Source organism: Daucus carota, chromosome 1 (genome assembly GCF_001625215.2).
Source record: "Daucus carota subsp. sativus chromosome 1, DH1 v3.0, whole genome shotgun sequence".
Lineage (NCBI taxonomy): Eukaryota > Viridiplantae > Streptophyta > Magnoliopsida > Apiales > Apiaceae > Daucus > Daucus carota.
Window position 1 is genome coordinate 18,207,555 of NC_030381.2, and position 19,411 is coordinate 18,226,965.

At 35.3% G+C, this 19,411-nt stretch overlaps 1 protein-coding gene and 1 long non-coding RNA gene across 2 annotated transcripts; one reads left to right on the forward strand and one right to left on the reverse strand.

Annotated features, from left to right (window-relative positions):
• Positions 1 to 306: 306 nt before the first annotated feature.
• Positions 307 to 7,997, reverse strand: LOC108218515 (uncharacterized). The gene is made up of 12 exons (XM_064092226.1): positions 7,921 to 7,997; positions 7,663 to 7,778; positions 4,397 to 7,463; positions 3,949 to 4,281; positions 3,441 to 3,875; positions 2,831 to 3,358; positions 2,324 to 2,560; positions 2,133 to 2,195; positions 1,934 to 2,038; positions 1,352 to 1,849; positions 1,075 to 1,164; positions 307 to 889 (listed from the first exon to the last, which is right to left on the reverse strand). Exons 2-12 carry the CDS (start codon positions 7,774 to 7,776, stop codon positions 501 to 503), a joined length of 5,859 nt encoding a protein of 1,952 aa, XP_063948296.1. The 5' UTR covers positions 7,777 to 7,778; positions 7,921 to 7,997; the 3' UTR covers positions 307 to 500.
• A 1,989-nt stretch (positions 7,998 to 9,986) lies between these two features.
• On the forward strand, positions 9,987 to 12,594 carry LOC108198554 (uncharacterized). The gene is made up of 3 exons (XR_010289143.1): positions 9,987 to 10,335; positions 10,417 to 11,835; positions 11,929 to 12,594. It is a non-coding gene; the product is annotated as an uncharacterized LOC108198554 (long non-coding RNA).
• The last annotated feature ends 6,817 nt before the right edge of the window (positions 12,595 to 19,411 follow it).

Sequence of the window (19,411 nt, forward strand, 5' to 3'; positions counted from 1 at the left end):
TATAATTTATTGGGACGGAGCAAGTATACTTTTAACTTTATCTCCATTCCACTATACTACTACCACTAGGCACTATCATATAAGTATAAATTTTGTTGTGTTGACCTGTATTTTTTGTGTGGGAGAATTATAATTGATCCCTCCTTGCATCAAATACTTATTTACTAGTGATAGATGAGTAGTGAGAAGAAAGTAAAGGAGGGGGCCTTTCAGACCAAACACAAGTTTTTACACTTACGTCTGTCTCTCTCCCAAGCATGGGCCTGGGCCTCTGCTGCACGAGTTTTACATATGATGCCTTGCCCAGACATGCTACAAACTGTTTATAAAGTACGAAAATTAGCATCTACATAGAAGTTTGAGTTAACACCCAGGAAACAATATGTACTGGTAAAACAAGTACAAGAATATCCTTCACATGATTTACAGCTTGTACATGTCAGCTGTACAAGCACACAAAACGCAAAATCAACCTAGTTAAATCCATATTCCAGACTATATCAGCTTCCGTTCCTTGTAAGATCATCACCGAATTTATTGTCATGACAATCAACTTTTTGATGTGCATCCCTGTTTGTTTCAGATTTGGAGTTTGATTCACCGGGAGTATTTACACTGAATTCCACTGTAATATCATCATGCTCATTTTCTATTGATTCTGGACCTTTTTCGCGGGAATGTTCTTCCCCTGAATTGTGCAGTTGCTCTTCCGTCATGGAAGCTATGAAAATATCTACCTCTTTTTCAGCAACCTCACTCTTCTCTGGTATAAAACTAGTATCTTCATACCATAAAGGAAGGTCCTCTTGTACCATTTTATCAGATCTTGACTTGTGCTCTGGATAAAAAATACCGGAAAAGAAATGTAAATCTTCAGGTCCACATTCTGCTACAGCACACAGATCACCAATCGTATCTAGTATTAAGTTATTGGAGAAACAGATAGGTAAAACCTACCTAAATGCAAGTAACAAACATGAATACAGATGCTTAATACTATGTGATATGAAGATTACATATTAGGATGATAAGATGAAATTGCATTATACCCTTTATTTTGGGTCATGTACTCACCTTGATCTTCATTTGTCTCTCCATGGCCATATTGTAAGCTAACAGGTGCATTGGCATCTTCAACTGGGAGTTCCTCTATGCGAACTCCTGCTATTGCACACAAATCACCAAGTGCATCGAATACTAAATCACTGGGAGAACAAATAAGTATAACCTACCTAATTGCAACTAAAAAACATGTATACGGACACATAATACTACGTGATAGAATGATTATAATAACACTAGATCGGATTTATAAAGATTATATTACATTAATTTTGCGTCCTATACTAACCTGGGGCTTCGCTTGTCTGCTCAGAGGTTACTCTTTCACCACCATATTGCAAGTTAAGAAGTGCATCAGAATGCATTGTATCAGCATAACTTTGTAGTTCCTTCTTTAGCATTTCTGAAGCATCAACTTCTTGGTCACATCCTTGAAGGTTCTCTCTTGAACTTTCAACATTGTTGGTGTCAACATCCATCTGCACCAGAATAGAACTTTCATCATTCTCTTGACAGATCCCTTTTACGTTGTTGTCAGTTTCACCATCATTCATATCAGTTTCTTCCAATTTTTCATTGTTAAGGGCACCTGTCCTGCTTATTCCCCTGCCAGTGCTTCCCATAAGGTCAGTAACCATTTGGTTATCACACCCTGCAAAATCTTCACAGATGGCCTGAGGCAAGGTGTCAGCACAACAGATATTTACATGCTCAATGACGTTATCATGCTGACTGGAAAAACCTTCAACACAGTTTTTGCTACTCTTCACTATGGACATGGGTGTACCTGTCATTTGAATGCAAGAGATAGTTAGGAACAGAATGACCTTAAAACATAATATTGCATGAAAAGCAATCATACTAAAACAACCTTGCTCCTTCCCACAACTGGCCTTTAATGGTCGACAAATATCATGCTCACTGAAAAGCTCTTTGCCAAAGTTTCTGCTACTCTTCACCATGGACATGTCTGTATCTGTTATTTGAACGCAAAGGAATGTTGGTAACAGAATGACTTATATTTTGGAGAGCAATAATATCAGGTGAATACCAGAGCAATACAAACAAACCTTGCTCCTTCCCACAACTGTCATCTGATGGTGTGTGACAATGATCGTCAGCACTGGAAGGGACTACATGGAAACACAACCATGTAAAAAACTCGAATGACCTCTTTTAAACAAGAGGAAAAACCAATTTTCAAGAAGATACTTATCGATATGATAGCATCTGTTTAATATTAGAAGCATTCAACACTTACATTTTTGAACAATCAAAGGGCACGCAATTCCATCTCTGTTGATGTCATCTTCTGAGATGACTGGTGTTCTTTCAGAACTGATATTCTGCAAGTCCGGTTCTCCCTCCACGTCTAGAGTTTTATGTGCATCACCCTTATACGTGCTTGAAGTTCTTTTAGACTCATTTTCCTTAATATCTTCAAATACTGTTTCCTCCACTTCTCTCCCTCCAATGATTACTGATTTAAACTCCTGACCTGTAAACAAAACTCCACATCATATTTCGGCAACCTTCGTAGCAAATGTTGTTTATCTGATTTTATTAAACAGTATAACCAGGTCAAACTCTAGCACACCAATTGCATCATTTAATGAGAGTTTACGTGCTCATATAAGCAATTAAAACTACTTGCACAAAGTACAAAACTAAAAGATACATTCCAAAACTCAATCAACTGTAACAAAAGCACCATAGGAATAACTAAAAACTTGCTTAGGGAGAGGTGGGGGAGAGAGCTCTGTTATACCTTCACTTGTCATTAAAGTGATGCTGGATGAACTAAGATTATTTTCTTTACACTTCCCTCCATTGTTGTGATCAGAAGTTTGGGATGAAATATATTCTGGCATATTACTCAATTCCCTGGTAGTAGAATCGAGCATGTTCACCATTTCACTAATTTCAGACTCGTCCCTAGCACACACTAATACATTTTCCTGACTTCCTAATTCTGAACTTCTGTTGTGCGGTTCATCAGCTTGCTCGGATATTTCAAGGTGCCTCGTATCATCTTTCTCCTCTGTGAAGATCATAGAGACAGTTTGATTATTAAGATAAGCGTAACTAGCTTCACCAAGTTCCTCATAAGAACTTCTGGAATCTTTATCAAGTTCACTGCTTTCTGCAAATTCAGCAGGGTGGTTGCAAATACCCAGTTCTTGCCCGGTTGGGCCACAATCACTAACTTCTGCAGTTAACTTTTCCTCATTAACGGTAGATCCATCAGCAACAACAGAATTCACATAATTGCTTACTTCTAGCTTTTCTTTAATGGCTAATGACATAAAAAAACATTATCAGCATATATTTTCAACAAATAAATAAGGCAACTTCTTAAGCGGAGTCTCAACACATACCTGACGAATTTATTTGCTCCACATTGAAAAGGTTATCAAATACAGTTCCAGCATTTATGACGCCTACATCCCCAATAATATCTGCATTGTCCACTGACTCAATTTGAACCAGGGGAGAACTTTTAGCAATAATTTCAGGAGGACCTTCTTGCCGAGTTAAACAGGCAGAATCACTGTTGGCAGTAACAGGATGCTCAGTAATTTCTGGCCACAGACTTTTAGCATCAATCTCAGTAAGACCTTCTTGCCGAGTTACACAGGCAGTATCACTGTTAGCAGTAACAGGATTATCAGTGATTTCTGCAACCTCTGCCAAGGGGGACAGGTTAACAGGTTCATCTTCGTGAACTGCAGATCCTTGAAAAACTATATTAAGATCTATCCCTTTGAAAATTGATTCTACATCTTTGCTTAGCTGTGGACTTTCTTCATCTCCTACAATTTATATAACAAACCATAATAAGATCGAGTAAAACAGCTGCAAATGTAATCTTATAGTAAATCATACTTCTTGAAGTTGACTGGTCAACAAGTGAAATATCGGCTAATGCATTAGTTCCAACAGGGAACGCATCCATACCAGCATCATCTGTCTTCAAATGAGCCAAATGAGGACTTGCAACATTGGACTCAGAAGAGTTTTTAGGCTGTGTTGCATTAGTATTGTCTTCATCAACATCACCAGTTTGAGAAAGAGAAATTGTAGAGCACCCATCTTCAGGGAACAGGAATTGGTTCATGGACTGCTCCTCATGAACAGTAGATCCTTCAAGTACAACATTAGTGATCCCTTCAGAACTTGGTTCTACATGTTTGACCTTTTGAGGATTTACTTCCATTCCTACAAAATAGAAAAACACTCCAGCAAAAATTCCAATGAACAACATGACACTATTGTTATCCTTTTAATATTTCAAAGAAAAAAACAGCTATATGTAACAAAATACATCACTTACCCTTTGATTTTATCTGCTCTAATGATGCGAAGCCATCATCAACGGAGTTCCTGTCAATGAAAGCTACATCTCCTGAGACATGCAAGCCTTCGGCAGGCTCAATATGTACAGGAGCCTTATCATTGCCCTCAGTAGCACTGTCCTGCAGTATCGCATACGAATCAAGTCCCCCGCAACTATTACTTGTATCAAATAAAGGATCACTACTGCATCCTGCAATTTGAGGTATGGATGAGTGCACATCATGACTAGCTGGTCTTTCACCAGGGGAATGAGCTTGCTCTCTAGCAGAAATATCCACTTCGAGCTCAGCATGACCACTCCGCAACTTCAAAGCATCAGAAGAAGATATCCCCTCTATATTGATCATTTCAGGACCTTCAGATTCCTGCAAGTTAAGATCCATGCTATGTGTTTTTGCAGAACCGCCTTGAGGAGTTGAACAAGCAGCTTTATCCTCAGGAAAGTCACTGGCATTTGCAGCTAAATTATTAGTTCTTCTGTCAACTTCCGGGTTAGAGGACTGAAACTGAACATCAACATCAAGCCCTTCACTTGCCGAAATTACTTTGGGTAAAGAAGATTCTAGCTTTGAAAGTGGTAGCTTCGATACACTCTGTGACTTCTTCTGATATATTTTTTCCCTTACACGTGCTTGTCCATCAGTTTTGCCTTTTAGGGCACTACGTGTGAATCTTCTAGGATGCTCACTAATAACAGGAGTCTGCTTACTTCTCGATCCCCTTAATTTTAATTCAGTTTCAGAACATCTTGGCACCAAAGAAATATCTCTAGATTGGTGAGGTGATTCTTCTTTATCTCTGACAGATTTATGTAGTTCAGTATTACCGGAAACTATTAATTTCTTGGCCGTGTGATCGAATGACTTCTTCCCACTGCCAGACCTTGCCGGTGTTTCAGACACTATTTTTGATTGCTTTACCCCAGTTGCAGAATGTTTTGGCACCAAAGAAAGTTCTCTTGTATGGCGAGGTGAAGCTTTCTCTCCAGTAGTTCTATTGGGTCTCCAATTACCTGACATGTTTAACTTCCTAGCCGAGGGCATTTGAGAATTCTGCCTATTTCCAGACCTCGTTCGGGGTTCTGAAGCAATTGGTGTTTTTCCCTCAATCTTGTCAGAAATATTATCAGCTTTCCTGTTTACACGTCTACCAGTGTGCTGCGAAGGCACTTCTTCCGGAACTGCATCTCGTTTTCGCTTCTTTGTCGTGCACGTTTTAATATCAGTGCCACTACCATTTGCGTTATCTGAAATTGAACCATCCCCTGATGCATTCCTTTTTGATCTCCTGATATGTCCTGTTTCAGAACCTTTTTTGATCACAATAGGCTTTGTTGATTCATTTAAGGGGTCATTATTTTTCATCCCTAAATTACCTGCAACAGGCTTTTCTAATTTTGCTTTCTTCATCTGGGGCATTACTGACTTCCTCTTAGTACCATGTCTAGTTTGGCCCCAAGTAGATTTATCAGATCTTATAGGCATTTCAACATCACCAGCTGTGTTAACATGTCGACCAGAGCGCCGTAAAGGCTCTTTAACTTGGACGACCACTTTCTTTGCTTCCTCCCTTGCATCTCTAGTTTCAGATTCTCTAACAACGTTAGGAGCTTTAGCTTGAAACTGGTTCCTGGATCTTGTGATATTTCTCCTTCCAGCATTTACAGTTCCATCTAAATTTTCTTCTAATGGTTCAACCTGTGTCAACTCCATCCTGTTGCGCTTTGATCGCCTCGTCTGAGTAATACCCTCTTCAGCATCTTTGTTTTCCAAAACTTCCACATTAACACCCTCACTTTTATTTTGTGTATTCCGCTTCCTGGTGAGATTCTTCGGAGACACAACATTTTCAACCTTTCTGCTCCTCAAAAATTTTACAGTGATCACTTCCTTTTCTTCTTTAACAGCTAGATCAGTTAAATCAACAACCAGAGACAAAGTACTGCCACACTTTTTCTCCTTTTGGACTGCCTTTTTGCCTCTCTTCTTCATAGCCACAGGACTTGATATCAAAACCTGCTTACCTGCCCTAGCCCTAGTAACCCAACTTGGAGCATCTTTATTTTCAAGCACCAAATCCTCCTTTTCATCCTTTTGGACTGCCTTTTTGCCTCTCTTCTTCATAGCCACAGGACTTGATATCAAAACCTGCTTACCTGCCCTAGCCCTAGTAACCCGACTTGGAGCATCTTTATTTTCAAGCACCAAATCCTCCTTTTCATCCTTTTGGACTGCCTTTTTGCCTCTCTTCTTCATAGCCACAGGACTTGATATCAAAACCTGCTTACCTGCCCTAGCCCTAGTAACCCGACTTGGAGCACCTTTATTATCAACCACCAAATCCTCCTTTTCATCCTCTTGCATGATTTTTTTACCTTTCCTCTTAATAACCACAGGACTAGATATCAAAACCTGATTACTTGCCCTAGCCCTAGTAACCCGACTTGCAGCACCTTTATTTTCAACAAGTAAATCCTCCTTTTCATCCTCTTGCACGGCTTTTTTAACTCTTTTCTTCATAACCACAGGACTTGTCAATACCTTTTCGCCCAACAATGCTGTAGCCCTAGTAACCCGACTCGCACCACCAATATTTTCCACAGCCAAATCCCGCTTCTCATTCTCATGCAAAGCCCTTTTACCTCTCTTCTTCATAACCACAGGGCTTGAGATCACAACACTCTTACCCAATGATGCCCTAGTCCTAGTAACCCGACTAGTATCACCCTTATTTTCAACAACATCCTCCTCCTCAACTTCCTGCACAGCCCTTTTACCTCTCTTCTTCACAACAGGACTTATCATAATCGTCTTGGCCAACTTCGCCCTACACCTGATAAGCTGACTGGCACCACCCTCGTTATCCACAACAGAAGCCCTTCCATTTTTCCCCCCAAGCTGAAACACATCATTCTGAGGACTAAACCTAACTTTCTTCGATTTCCTCTTCAAAACATCAGACTCATTTTCACTCAACATTTCATCAGAATTCTTCAAACATGACCTTGTTTTCCTCATGGGCCTTTCCTCTACATTTTCTTGAACCTATTTTACACACACCCCACATCAAAAACCAGTATATTAACACGAAAATTAAGTAATCATATACATAAGCACACAAATTTAAAGAAAACAAATGGGTCATCCACACACACAGAGGGGGGAAACAGAGAGAGAGAGAGAGACTTAAAGGGCCATCTACACAAAACACAAAAAATTAAGAACCCTGAAGCGCCAGAACTACCTTGAACATAGATGAAAGCTTTTCAGCCATATCCGAATTACTCAAATTTGCAGGTATATTATGTTCCTTGCATAACTTCTGAAGTTCCCTTCTTTTCATATCATGAAAATCCATCTCTACAAACCATACCAAAAAAATCAAAACTTTGTATACAAGAACCGATCAAGAACACAAACACACAGTAAAAATCAAGTCTTGAGACAAATCTTAACTATATATACATACAACTATACATCTGTATGTGTTCAAAAATATTACCTGAGAGGGAGATGAAAACCCAGAACAAGAGAGTACAGCTTTCTCTCACTTTCTTATTTAACTTTCCCTTCTCAAGATAACTTCTACTTATTTTACTTATTTTGAGTCGGTTTGGGTTAATTTAATTAAGAGTTAATTACAGTTTGTAACCCCTAGGATTGCTCCAAACGCACTTAAGATCCTGAACTATCAAACGTTACATAATGCACCCTGAACTTTACATTCTTGTGCAAGTTGTAACCCATAGTCACTATTCCGTCCAAGTATGCCGTTAACTTTAACTGTTTGAGAGGTAAGAGTGTGTATATTAGTTTCTAACAGCTACTTTACCTCTTGTGACCCCTCAAAAATTATGTATTATATTTTGAAATTATTTCTGAACACACACAACGATGTAAAAAATTTAAAATAAGTTTTAAAATATGTATCTAGATTTAGAATCTGAAAATTTATTATTATTTTTACATAAACGATGTAACTTATTTTAAAATTTTAAAATAAATACATATTTTAAAAATTATTTTAATATTTTGTACATCGTTGTGTGTGTTCAGAAATAATTTCAAAATATAATACATAAACTTTGAGGAGTCACAGGGAGTAATGTAGCTGTTAGAAACTAATATACACACTGTTACCTCTCAATCAGTTAAAATTAACGGCATATTTGGACGGAATAGTGACTATGGGTTACAACTTGCACGGGAATGTAAAGTTCAGGGTGCATTATGTCACGTTTGATAGTTCAGGATCTTAAGTGCGTTTGGAGCAATCCTAGGGGTTACAAACTGCAATTAACTCTTTAATTAAATAGATTCCAGGTATGTTCGGATAAAATTTTGATGAATAATTTATATGATTATTAAAGATAAAATAATAATAAAAAGATATTTACAAGTAATTGATTAATGATGAATAAATTTTATCAGAAGAATTTAGTAGAAAGCTAAATCATCGAAAAAAATTTGAAATTAATTTTCGCTTTAAAAGTTTCTTTCTTCTTTTGTAAATTTAAATCATATAAACAAATATTTTTTTAATTTAAAATTGAAAAAACTTTGAACATGCTTATTGTCTTTTTATATTTATCACTTATATCGGTCTAAAACACTTTCAAAATCGACTTTTTAAGGAATATTATTTTTATTTTTGATACTTCAAATTAATATATAATTTGATTATTATCTGATATTTTCCTTTCAAAGATTATTATCTAATATTTAATTGGGGAATTATCTTGTATACTGTTTTTCAATCTTATTTTCAAAAATACTACCTTCTCCAATCTTATTTTTAAAGGTACTACCTTCTCTGAAATATTTTCAAAAATACTATCTTTTTGAAAATATTTTCCAAAAATACGGTGGTTGCATATGCAATCATATATGCAACTACAATTCCTGATTTCAAGTTTCAGTTTTCAAATGCCATTTTTGATCTCATCTTTGGACTCCAAAGATGAGATCGAAAATGACATTTGAAAACTGGAACTTGAAATCAGGAATTCAGTTGCATATATGGTTGCATATGGTTGTATTCAGTTGCATATGGTTGCATTCAGTTGATTCTATTGTAATCTAATGGCCCCGCCAGGGGCACATCCGTTGTAACTTACAGTTTTCAGTTGCATAAACCGCATTTAGTTGCATATGAGATTGCATTCAGTTGATTCTATTGCAATCTAATGGCCCCGCCAGGGGCACCCATACATCAGTTGGAATTTACAGTTTTCAGTTGCATTTAGTTGCATATGAGGTTGCATTTAGTTGCATATGAAATTGCATTCAGTTGATTCTATTGCAATCTAATGGCCCCGCCAGGGGCACCCATACATCAGTTGCAACTTACAGTTTTCAGTTGCATTTAGTTGCATATGAGGTTTCTTTTTTATGCTTGCTGTTCTAGTTTTTATTTTTCTAAAAACCACATTTAATTTTACTTATTTTTATAAAATTGCTTGCAGAATAAATATTTATTTCAATATAATATTTATTAAATATTAATTTATTTTTTATCAAAATTGTTATTAACCTCAAAATCATGAATATATTTTTGTGTGCCAATGATTCACATAAAATTTATTTCAAAATAATTAAAAATTTTAATATAATAATTTATACCCAATCCATGATTTTTTTGTAACTAAAAAATAACAAGTATGTGTGTAAACTAATATTATTAATCTCCTATGACTTAAAAAATTATCAATCAAAATATGAACCAAAATTAAAATAACATAAGATTTAAACACCAAGAAAGATAGTATCTTTTCATTTGCTCCGGTGGTTAGTCTTATACGGTATCATTGAGTGTGCATTTGTATCTTCCCATCCACCAACTATTTAACTCTCTCGGCTGAAAAGCCAAATCCACCTTCTGAGTTCTAAACCACAAGATTAGTTCTTGTATACACAGGTACCTATAACTTAATGCACATATGTATATACCTTTTTGTATTAAAATTTTACTTATTTTATTTTATTTTTTGAGATGTAGTATCAATCATACAAGCATGATTGATTTGCATGAAATGCCTGAGAATGATGATATTACAATAGATATACTTGGGGGAGACAGAGATGAACATGTAGTTCTGGATAATGAGCCATTCATTGGTCAATCTTTTCTCAACGAAGAAGAAGCCTACAAGTTCTATGAAAATTTTGCCAGAAGTAGTGGATTTTCATTTCGCAAGGGAAGATTCACTAAAGACAAAAAAATGGTGAACTATACAGGCGAGACTTCTTCTGCCATCGGGAAGGTTTTCCGGATAAAAAAATTGTTGATCTAGAAAAGGATCAAAGAAATAGAAAATAAACAAGATGCGGATGCAAGGCAACCATGCGAGTCACCTTAAAAAAAGTTTTTGAGATTTTTCCTCAAGAATGGCATGTCACCAAGTTCGTGAAGCATCATAACCATAACTTGTTTCCACCTGAGCAGGTGCGTTTTCTCCCCTCTTATCGTACAATCATTAAAGAAGATGAACAACAAATTTTGTTATATAAAGAAGCAGATCTTTCTGTGCGACAAATAATGCATGTTATGGAGTTGCAAAAGAATTTACGACATGGAGATCTTCCTTTCTTTCGTAAAGATTTTCATAATTTTTTTACTAAAATCCGTCAAAATAGTGGACAAAGTGATGTCACGAGTCTACTAGATCATTGTAAACTTGAAAAAATTGGAGATACACGTTTTCAGTATAGTTATACATTTCATGAACAAGGTCGATTGGAGCATATATTTTGGTCACCAACACATTGTTTTGATTGGTATCAAAAGTATGGAGATGCTTTTGCATTTGATACAACTTACAAAGTTAACTCTTATGACATGCCTTTTGGTATATTTGTTGGTATTAATAATCATGAAAGAATAATATTGCTTGGGTGTGCTCTGCTTCGGAATGAAACAGTGACTACATTTCAGTGGTTGATAAAGGTAATATATTTCTATATGCATATATAATTATAATCATATTTGTTTATATATATTAATTTATTTAATTTATTACAGATCGGGATGTTTGTATTGCACAAGCAAACAAAGTTGAGATGCCAACCACAAAGCATGCATTTTGTATATGGTACATAACCTCTTAATTTAGCAGCTGGTTTACCTCTATTTTAAGAAATAAATATTTTGATTGGTGTGGTGATTTTTATAAGCTTTATAAGATGGACAACATTGAAGATTTTGAACACCAATGGCCTTCCACGATTGCAAAATACAATTTACAAGACAATAAGCACATTACAGGCTTATACCAAATTAAGGATTTTTGGGTTCCATCTTATCTTCGCGGATATGTTTTTGGTGGCATGACAACTACAGGAAGGTCTGAAAGTATTAATAGTTTTGTGAAAAAGTTTTACAAATTCGCGGTTATGTCTAACCCAATTAATTAAACGGGTAAGTTGTTTTTCTTAAATATATTATTTATCTATCTTTGTTCAGAATGTGAATATATATTTATTCATTTTTCCTTGATTTTGGACATATTAGGTTGACCTTGCAATCGAAGATATTGAGCAGGGCAATTTACAACATACCATGTTGGATGCTTACAGAGGTTCTTGTTTGAGGACATTATCATCGCTTGAGGAGCAAGTATATAGTCTTTTCACAAAATATTCTTTTAAAAAATTTCAAGAGCAATTTGAGCATCCCACTCAATATAAGGTATTGGAAGTTCATCATTCTTCCTTCAGAGTGAAGTATTAAAACAACTTACATTCACAGACGCATCAAGTTACTTGGGAAGGTGATATGATCACTTGCAGTTGTAAAAATTTTGAATTCTGGGGAATTGTTTGTCATCATATATTAAGTGTGTTTCTGCATGAAGATTGTTTCCAAATTCCAGTCACCTATTTACCATTGCGTTGGTGTCGTGATGAATGTCATGAAAACATAGTCACACATTTTGTGAGTAAACACATTGGTGTTGAACAAAGGTGTGATGATATTGGTGTCCAAAAGGAACAACTTGTTGTCCAATGCCCTCCTGCTTCAGTGATAAAAGGACGTCCAAAAAATGGAAGAATGAAAGGTGGGAAAGAACTGGCCAAACAAATCAAAAAATGTAGCTATTGCAAGATTACTGGGCACAATGTTACTAGTTGTCCAGGAAAAGAAAATTTCAATATCAATTGCCGTGCTAAAAAAAGAAGCCTGAGGTCAAGAAAGACACACATATGAATCCTGTGTTGTCATTGAAACTATGAAAGTGTATTAGATGCTTCTTATGAGTGTATCGAGTTTCGACCTAAATTTAAAATTTGTTATCTTGATTTTCTTTTAACTTAATTTTTGGTGTGAATTTTTGATTATATATCCATATCAGATTTGTCATTAAATTTAAATATAATATACACTTATGCATTTACATGTATTAATTATCATTAAATTAATATATATTTTATGCTTGATGAAAAATATTAAAATAAATTTACCCACATACTTGTTATTTTTTTAGTTATAAAAAAAATCAAGGATTGAGTATAAATTATTATATTAAAAATTTTAATTATTTTAAAATAAATTTTATGTGATTCATAAGCACATAAATATATTCATGATTTTGAGGCTAATAACAATTTTGATAAAAAATAAATTAATATTATAATAAATATTATTAAAATAAATATTTATTCTGCATGCAATTTTATAAAAATAAGTAAAATTAAATGTGGTTTTTAGAAAAATAAAAACTAGCACAACAAGCATAAAAAAGAAAGTGTTAAAAGTTGGTGGGAAAGAGAAGAGTTAATATTTAATGGACAAAGTGAAAGGCAGTAGGTAGAAGGCGGTAAGTATTAGTCAATCTCATCAAGTGTCAACAACAATCGAGATATTAAATGCACTTCAACCTGTGCCCCTAGGGCACATGTTAGCCAGCCCGAGAAAATAAAATCGTATCTAACTACTCCCACAATACAAGTCTCTTTTGGAAGAAATTTTTGTCTTATAATACTTGTACACTTTTAGTTTCCAATGCAAATATATTAACATTATTCCAAAATTACCCTTTTTGAACGTTGTATAACAATTAATAAGGGTTGAATAAGAGTCTACATTCATGCATTTATTAGGGGTACATGTGAGAAAAATTTGTCTAATTGATGTTTACTTAATATGCGTAACTTTTTCAAAAGAGACTTATATCGTTGGACGGAGGGAGTAACTCTTTTCTTAATATGCGTGTTTTTCCCATAAGAAACTTGTATATTGAGATGGAGGGAGTAGTATACAAGTTATGTACTCGAACGGACCCGGTAACAAACATGGGTCGGTTGAGTTCTTTTCAGTGTAGATGTTTGTGGACATGAAGGTTGTATTTTATATTGGAAAAGATTTAGTAAAATATATTTTGGATAATTTTATTTAAGAATCATATTTCCTTTCTCCCAAATATTTCTTTATGTTCTATTTTTTGGGTGTCCCATCCAATTCTTTAGATTTTAAAACTTACCAAAAATAGTCGATGGATCTCACCACTTCTCCACCTTTCTTCCATTTTCACACTACTTTTACGCCACTATCTTCTTTCTATACATTAAAAATTAATGGATCTCACCACTTCACCCACTTTTCTTTCTCTTTTCCGCTACTTTATACATATTTCTTAACCTTCGTGTCCAACCCATTCGATAAGAAATGTCCAATCCATTCTATAAGAAATGGGAGGGACATAGGGAGTATAAGTTTAGTAATCCTTTTATTAATCAAAGTTGACCCCTTTTTTTCTCCTGAACGAAATCTTTTTATATTATTGTTATTCAGACAATTCAAACAATAAGTTAGATTGTAGAAGGGGGGGGGGGGGTTGAATACAATCTACAAAAATTTCAATAACTTTTTGCACAACAGATCATATTCAAATTACAAGAGAATATAAAAGCTAAAACAGAAATTCTAAAGAACAAGGATCTTAAAAATTTCAGGTGGATTGTTTGATCCACCTGAGAGATTTTTATATCAAGAACCTTCCAAGTAAAAGTACTTGGCTGCTTACAAAAGAATGAAGAGCAGAAGCTTACAATTTCTTGCTAACTTTCTCTAATGCTTTGCTCTTCAGTTCTTGGTGTTTGAATACTTTGAAATGTGAAATTACAAAGTGAATATATACTACTACAAACAAAACTAGTCTGCAAAAGTATTTTCCTACTCACTTCCTAGCTAGTACAAAATATAGAATTTCTTGGACTTGATACTGCATTTGGCAGCTTGAAATTCTTGGTGCTTTGCTAGAAATGGTAGGCTTCGAGGTTCTCAATATTTGACTAAACTCCTTTTGGTTTAGCTTCCAAAGCTGGTGTAGCATCTGTCACATCAACCCATGTGACCTTTGTCTTTTCCCTGACTTGTAGCTGTCAATTGCTGATAATCAATTGCTAATATCATCAATTGATGATACGCTGAAATAGCAGTTGATAGTCTTCTTTGAGTTATGGGATAATGATGATGTTGATGTAGTGGTTGATAATCTTCTTTCCAAATAGCCATTGATACTTTAAATTACCGATCGATCTTCACTTCACTTGAATAGATTCCATGACTTCTCATATTTACAATTATGTCATCCTATCTAAACATCCATTGATAGATCAACTGCTAATCTAAAAGTACACATTATTTTTACATCAATTGCTAAAATGCTCCAGCTTTGTTACAATACCTCATCAGCCGTTGATGGGTCAATCTGATCAATTGATACTGTCTTAGCATGCTACCAATTGATCAGCTACATGCAATTTTATTCTAAGTAAGAATAAAATACCTTGTATCATCAAGCATCACATATTCCTAACAATTATTAATCTGTAAGATGAAAAATTAAAAATATTAGTGTCTTAGAAAGATAGAATATGGCTAGAAAGAGAATTTAATGAGAAGAAATTAGAGACAACACTAAACACAACACTAAATCCCTGCTCCTGAGTTATAAACAGGGGAAAAAAGTGAAGAGGAAGTAAAATTATATAAAATTGATGCAATTATAACATACTTTCACTCCAAAACTTTCACTCCCAAAGTGGGATAAAAGTGAAAGTTCATTTGTTTTCACTTACATTCACTTGCTTTCTCTCCAAAGAAAACTCAGGAGTAGGGCCTAGGAGTAATTTCAACGGGTTTAACAAATAGAATGAGTTATGTGAGGGAGGAAATTATCAATGAACCATAACTAGGGGTTATGAAAGGTAGGCAGATAGCGGAAAATATCTTGATAGTGAATGAAATTGAACATGTTATGAGGAAAGATTAAAGGAATTATAGTGAAACAAGATTCTGCGGAGGCTTTTGACTCAGTGGATTGGGAGTCCCTGCTAAGTACCGTGGAAAGTTTAGGTATTGGAAGCAAATGGATTTGATGGATAAGAATTATGTGGATACGCTATATTTTCAGCGAGCTAAGTCCTGAAAAGAAAGGAGCGATTATAATCGACGTGAATAATAAATCTGCTATCTCACTTGCAAAGAATCCAGTGTCACATAGTCAGAGCAAACATATCAACATAAAATATCACTTTTTTCGAGAACAAGTGAATGATAAACTCGTGGCGCTGGTGTATTGCAGAATGAAGAAAATTCAGTGGATATTTTCACAAAACTGTTAAAACCTGATGTTTTTTAGAAAATGAAAATTGATACTCTCAAGGTTTTGATGATCACACTTCCAGCAAGCTAATAGCATAAAACTGGTGCTTGTTAGCGAGCTATCAAAGATATATATATATGTATGTGCTAACAGTTTACAAGTTTCAGTATAATGTTCAACTGTCAGCAAGCTCACGGGTTGTTATCCACATTTATCAGCAAGCTCACAGCATGAACAGAATAGCAGTTGGATAAAGATCAAGTCCTAAAATCAAGGAGATTTATTAGGAAACGATTTGTAAGGATTTTAATATTATATATGAATTATATAAATATTAGAGCTCAGTTTTAAACAAGAGTTTTATTCAAAAACCATTTCTTAAAAGATGGGAGTGTTTATCTCTTATTCGATCTTATCTCTTACAACTCCTATTTGATTTCAAATTATGGATTTATATAAACGTTTTACTGAGATTTTTCACAACGTTCTTTATGCTTTTACACGGTAAAATATACGTTGTTCAAACGTTCATCTTTCAAGCAAATAAAACGTGAGATTTGTTAAATCAAGAACGTTGGAGATTTGTTGAATTATGACTGTTCGGAATGATGGTATAAATACTTGAGTGTGGTTGCCGTTTTTATTAACAAGAACACACCTCAAGCTTCTGAAATACAACTCACTTACATTGCTAAATCTTTTTTTGAGCTCTAGTACTTATATTTGATTATATATCTATATTGATTTCATAGTTTCGGTTGTATTTACACTTACATTTGTATTGTTCAAGGTGTAAAGGTTTTTGTTGCTGTGTATCCAGCTTGTGAAACATGGGAACAAGGGAACTAGTAAACTAGGAGAGTATACTTGGGAAATATAGGTCTTGGAGAGCTTTTGGTTCGTGGTTTATGGGTTTCAGCAAGCTGATAACAGGAACAAGGGTTAAAGGGAGTTATATTATTGATTCTTGTAATTGTTAACATTCCTTGATTAATAATATAATCTCTTACCAGTTGGTAGGGGACCAGGACGTAGACCAATAGGGTTAGGGGTCGTACCTGGCTAAAATTCTTGGTGTTGCTAGCTTACTGCTTTTATATTTTTTGCACTGTATTTACATTGCTAGCTAGCTGACAGTTTATCTCGAATCTTAACAGCAAGCTGTCCGTGACAGTTTAATTAGTTGGTAACACTAAAAAATCGGGTATATTAGCCATAACACCTATTCACTCCCCCTCTAGGTGTATAATTACAATTGGTATCAGAGCTGTGTTATACTAATACTTCTGTAACAAGAATAGTATCGATCGATATAGTTGATCACTTTCAGGGAAAGTCCGATTTTAGAGCTCCTCTACTTATAGGTTCTGACAACTACAATTGGTGGAAAGGCCAAATGGAGGCTCATCTATCCAGAGATCCCCTAATGCAAAGAGTTGTGCAGAGAGGTCCTTATGAATATCTTGATAAATATGCTAATGTCAAGGACGTTGATGAACTCACCTCAGACGAGCTATCAAAGGTTGCTGCCAACGGAAAAGCAAGGAGTACATTGATCAATGGGCTGAATCAAGCTGAATATGACAAGGTGTCTTCTCTCAAAACAACAAAGGAGATTTAGGATGCCTTGGAGACTTATCACGAAGGCTCAAAGGCATTAAGGAAGGTCAAGCTCGGAACGCTTATGAAAGAATATGGAAGCTTTACTATCAAGAAGGGAAAATCCATTCGAGAAAGTCAAGCTAGATTCCAAGTCACTCTTAACAGCCTTGAAAGACTTGGCAAGAAGATTCCTCAATCGGAAATCAACATGAATATTCTAAATGCAGTTTTGTTCGAGTTTGGTGCCAAAGTCACAGCATTGGAGTCAGCTCTCAACATTGATACCATGGATCACCTAGCTATATTTGCTGAGTTGGAACAGTTTGAAGCTAAAATTGAAGCTAACAGCTCAGAAAGCAGCAAGCTACCTACTGAGAAAATGAAGAATCTTGCACTGCACACCTCTGTCAGCAAGCTGGAATCATATGATGAAGAATCAGAATCAGATGAGGATCTAGCTCTTTTGTCCAAAAAAATAAAGAAATGATAGAAAAGAAGAATAAACTGAATATGGAAAAGGGTAAAGCTTTTGGTGCAAAGAGAGATTAAAAAGATGATGCATGCTTCGAATGTGGCAAGAAAGGTCATTTCAAAAGGGATTGCTACAAGCTAAAGAACAAGTCAAAGCCATCTAAACATCAAGCTGATTACAAGAATAAAAAGAAATCAAAGGCACTTCTAACATGGAGTGATGATGAGGATGAATCAGCTTCTGATGATTCAAGTGATGAGATGGTGAACTTGTTGTTGGTCTCGATGGCTCAATTGAAGCAATCTATTCGGATTCAGACACTAATAGTGATGTAAATTCTATTAATTCTGAATCACATACTATTGATGCAACTACTTGTAAACTAACCATGCTGGATAAAAGTTGTTCATCAATAATGGAACTCATTGACCTTAAGAATGAGAATTATGAGCTCGAAAAAGAGAATGTTCATTTGAAGAAAGTCATAGGTGATTTTTTGAATGAAAAGAGTGCCAAGGCTAGTAGTGGAATCATTGCTACTCTTAAGGAAAAGATCTCACAATTTGAAGGGAACAACATGCATATCCAAAAAAGGAATGATACACTCATGAAGGAACTCAGCTCGCTGAGAGCAAATCTTAAAGCTAAGGATGCAAGCTTGGAAGCTTTCGAGTTAAACAAAACCCAAAGCTTAGCCGAAATATCTATTCAAGCTGAAAAGATCAAGTCATTGGAGCAAGAAGTCAAAGATCTCCAGAAAGCCATGGGAAAGTTTGTTCAAGGAGAAGAAAGTCTCAAATCCATGATGAAACAAGCTAAAGGATCACATGACAAAGGAGGTATTGGTGCAGCTTCTACATCCACATCATCAATGAAATATGAAGGGAAAAACATTCCATATAATTATGCCATGCCTTGGATGACTTGTCACAAGTGTGGAAAGAAGGGCCATCTTGCTAGCAATTGTTCAATGAAGAAAACTCAATCAGCAAGCTGGAAAAGGAAGTCAGCTCACAGACAGTATGCTGACAGTACAAACAGGCCAAAGACAGCTCCGAGACAGTACGCTGATAAGACTGGAAGAACATGGTAGAAGAGTTCTAAAGTGGTCCAAATGTGGATCAAGAAATCTGATTTAAATTTTCTATATGTTTTATCATCTAACACTGCTGGACCCAACAAAATATAGGTACCAAAACGTTGAGTTGTTTGTGTTTGTTTTGTAGGTTTGTCTCGTGTCTAAAATAAAGCCAAATAAATGGATATTGGATAGTGGATACATTAGGCACATGAGTGGAGACAAATCTCAGTTT

Coding starts and splice junctions, on each gene's coding strand:
- LOC108218515 (XM_064092226.1), bottom strand. CDS start 7,776: ATGGATTTTCATGATATGAAAAGAAGGGAACTTCAGAAGTTATGCAAG. Junction 2,196..2,323: donor CCCTTTGATTGTTCAAAAAT/GTAAGTGTTGAA, acceptor GTTTCCATGTAG/TCCCTTCCAGTGCTGACGAT. Junction 890..1,074: donor AGAGACAAATGAAGATCAAG/GTGAGTACATGA, acceptor TGTGTGCTGTAG/CAGAATGTGGACCTGAAGAT.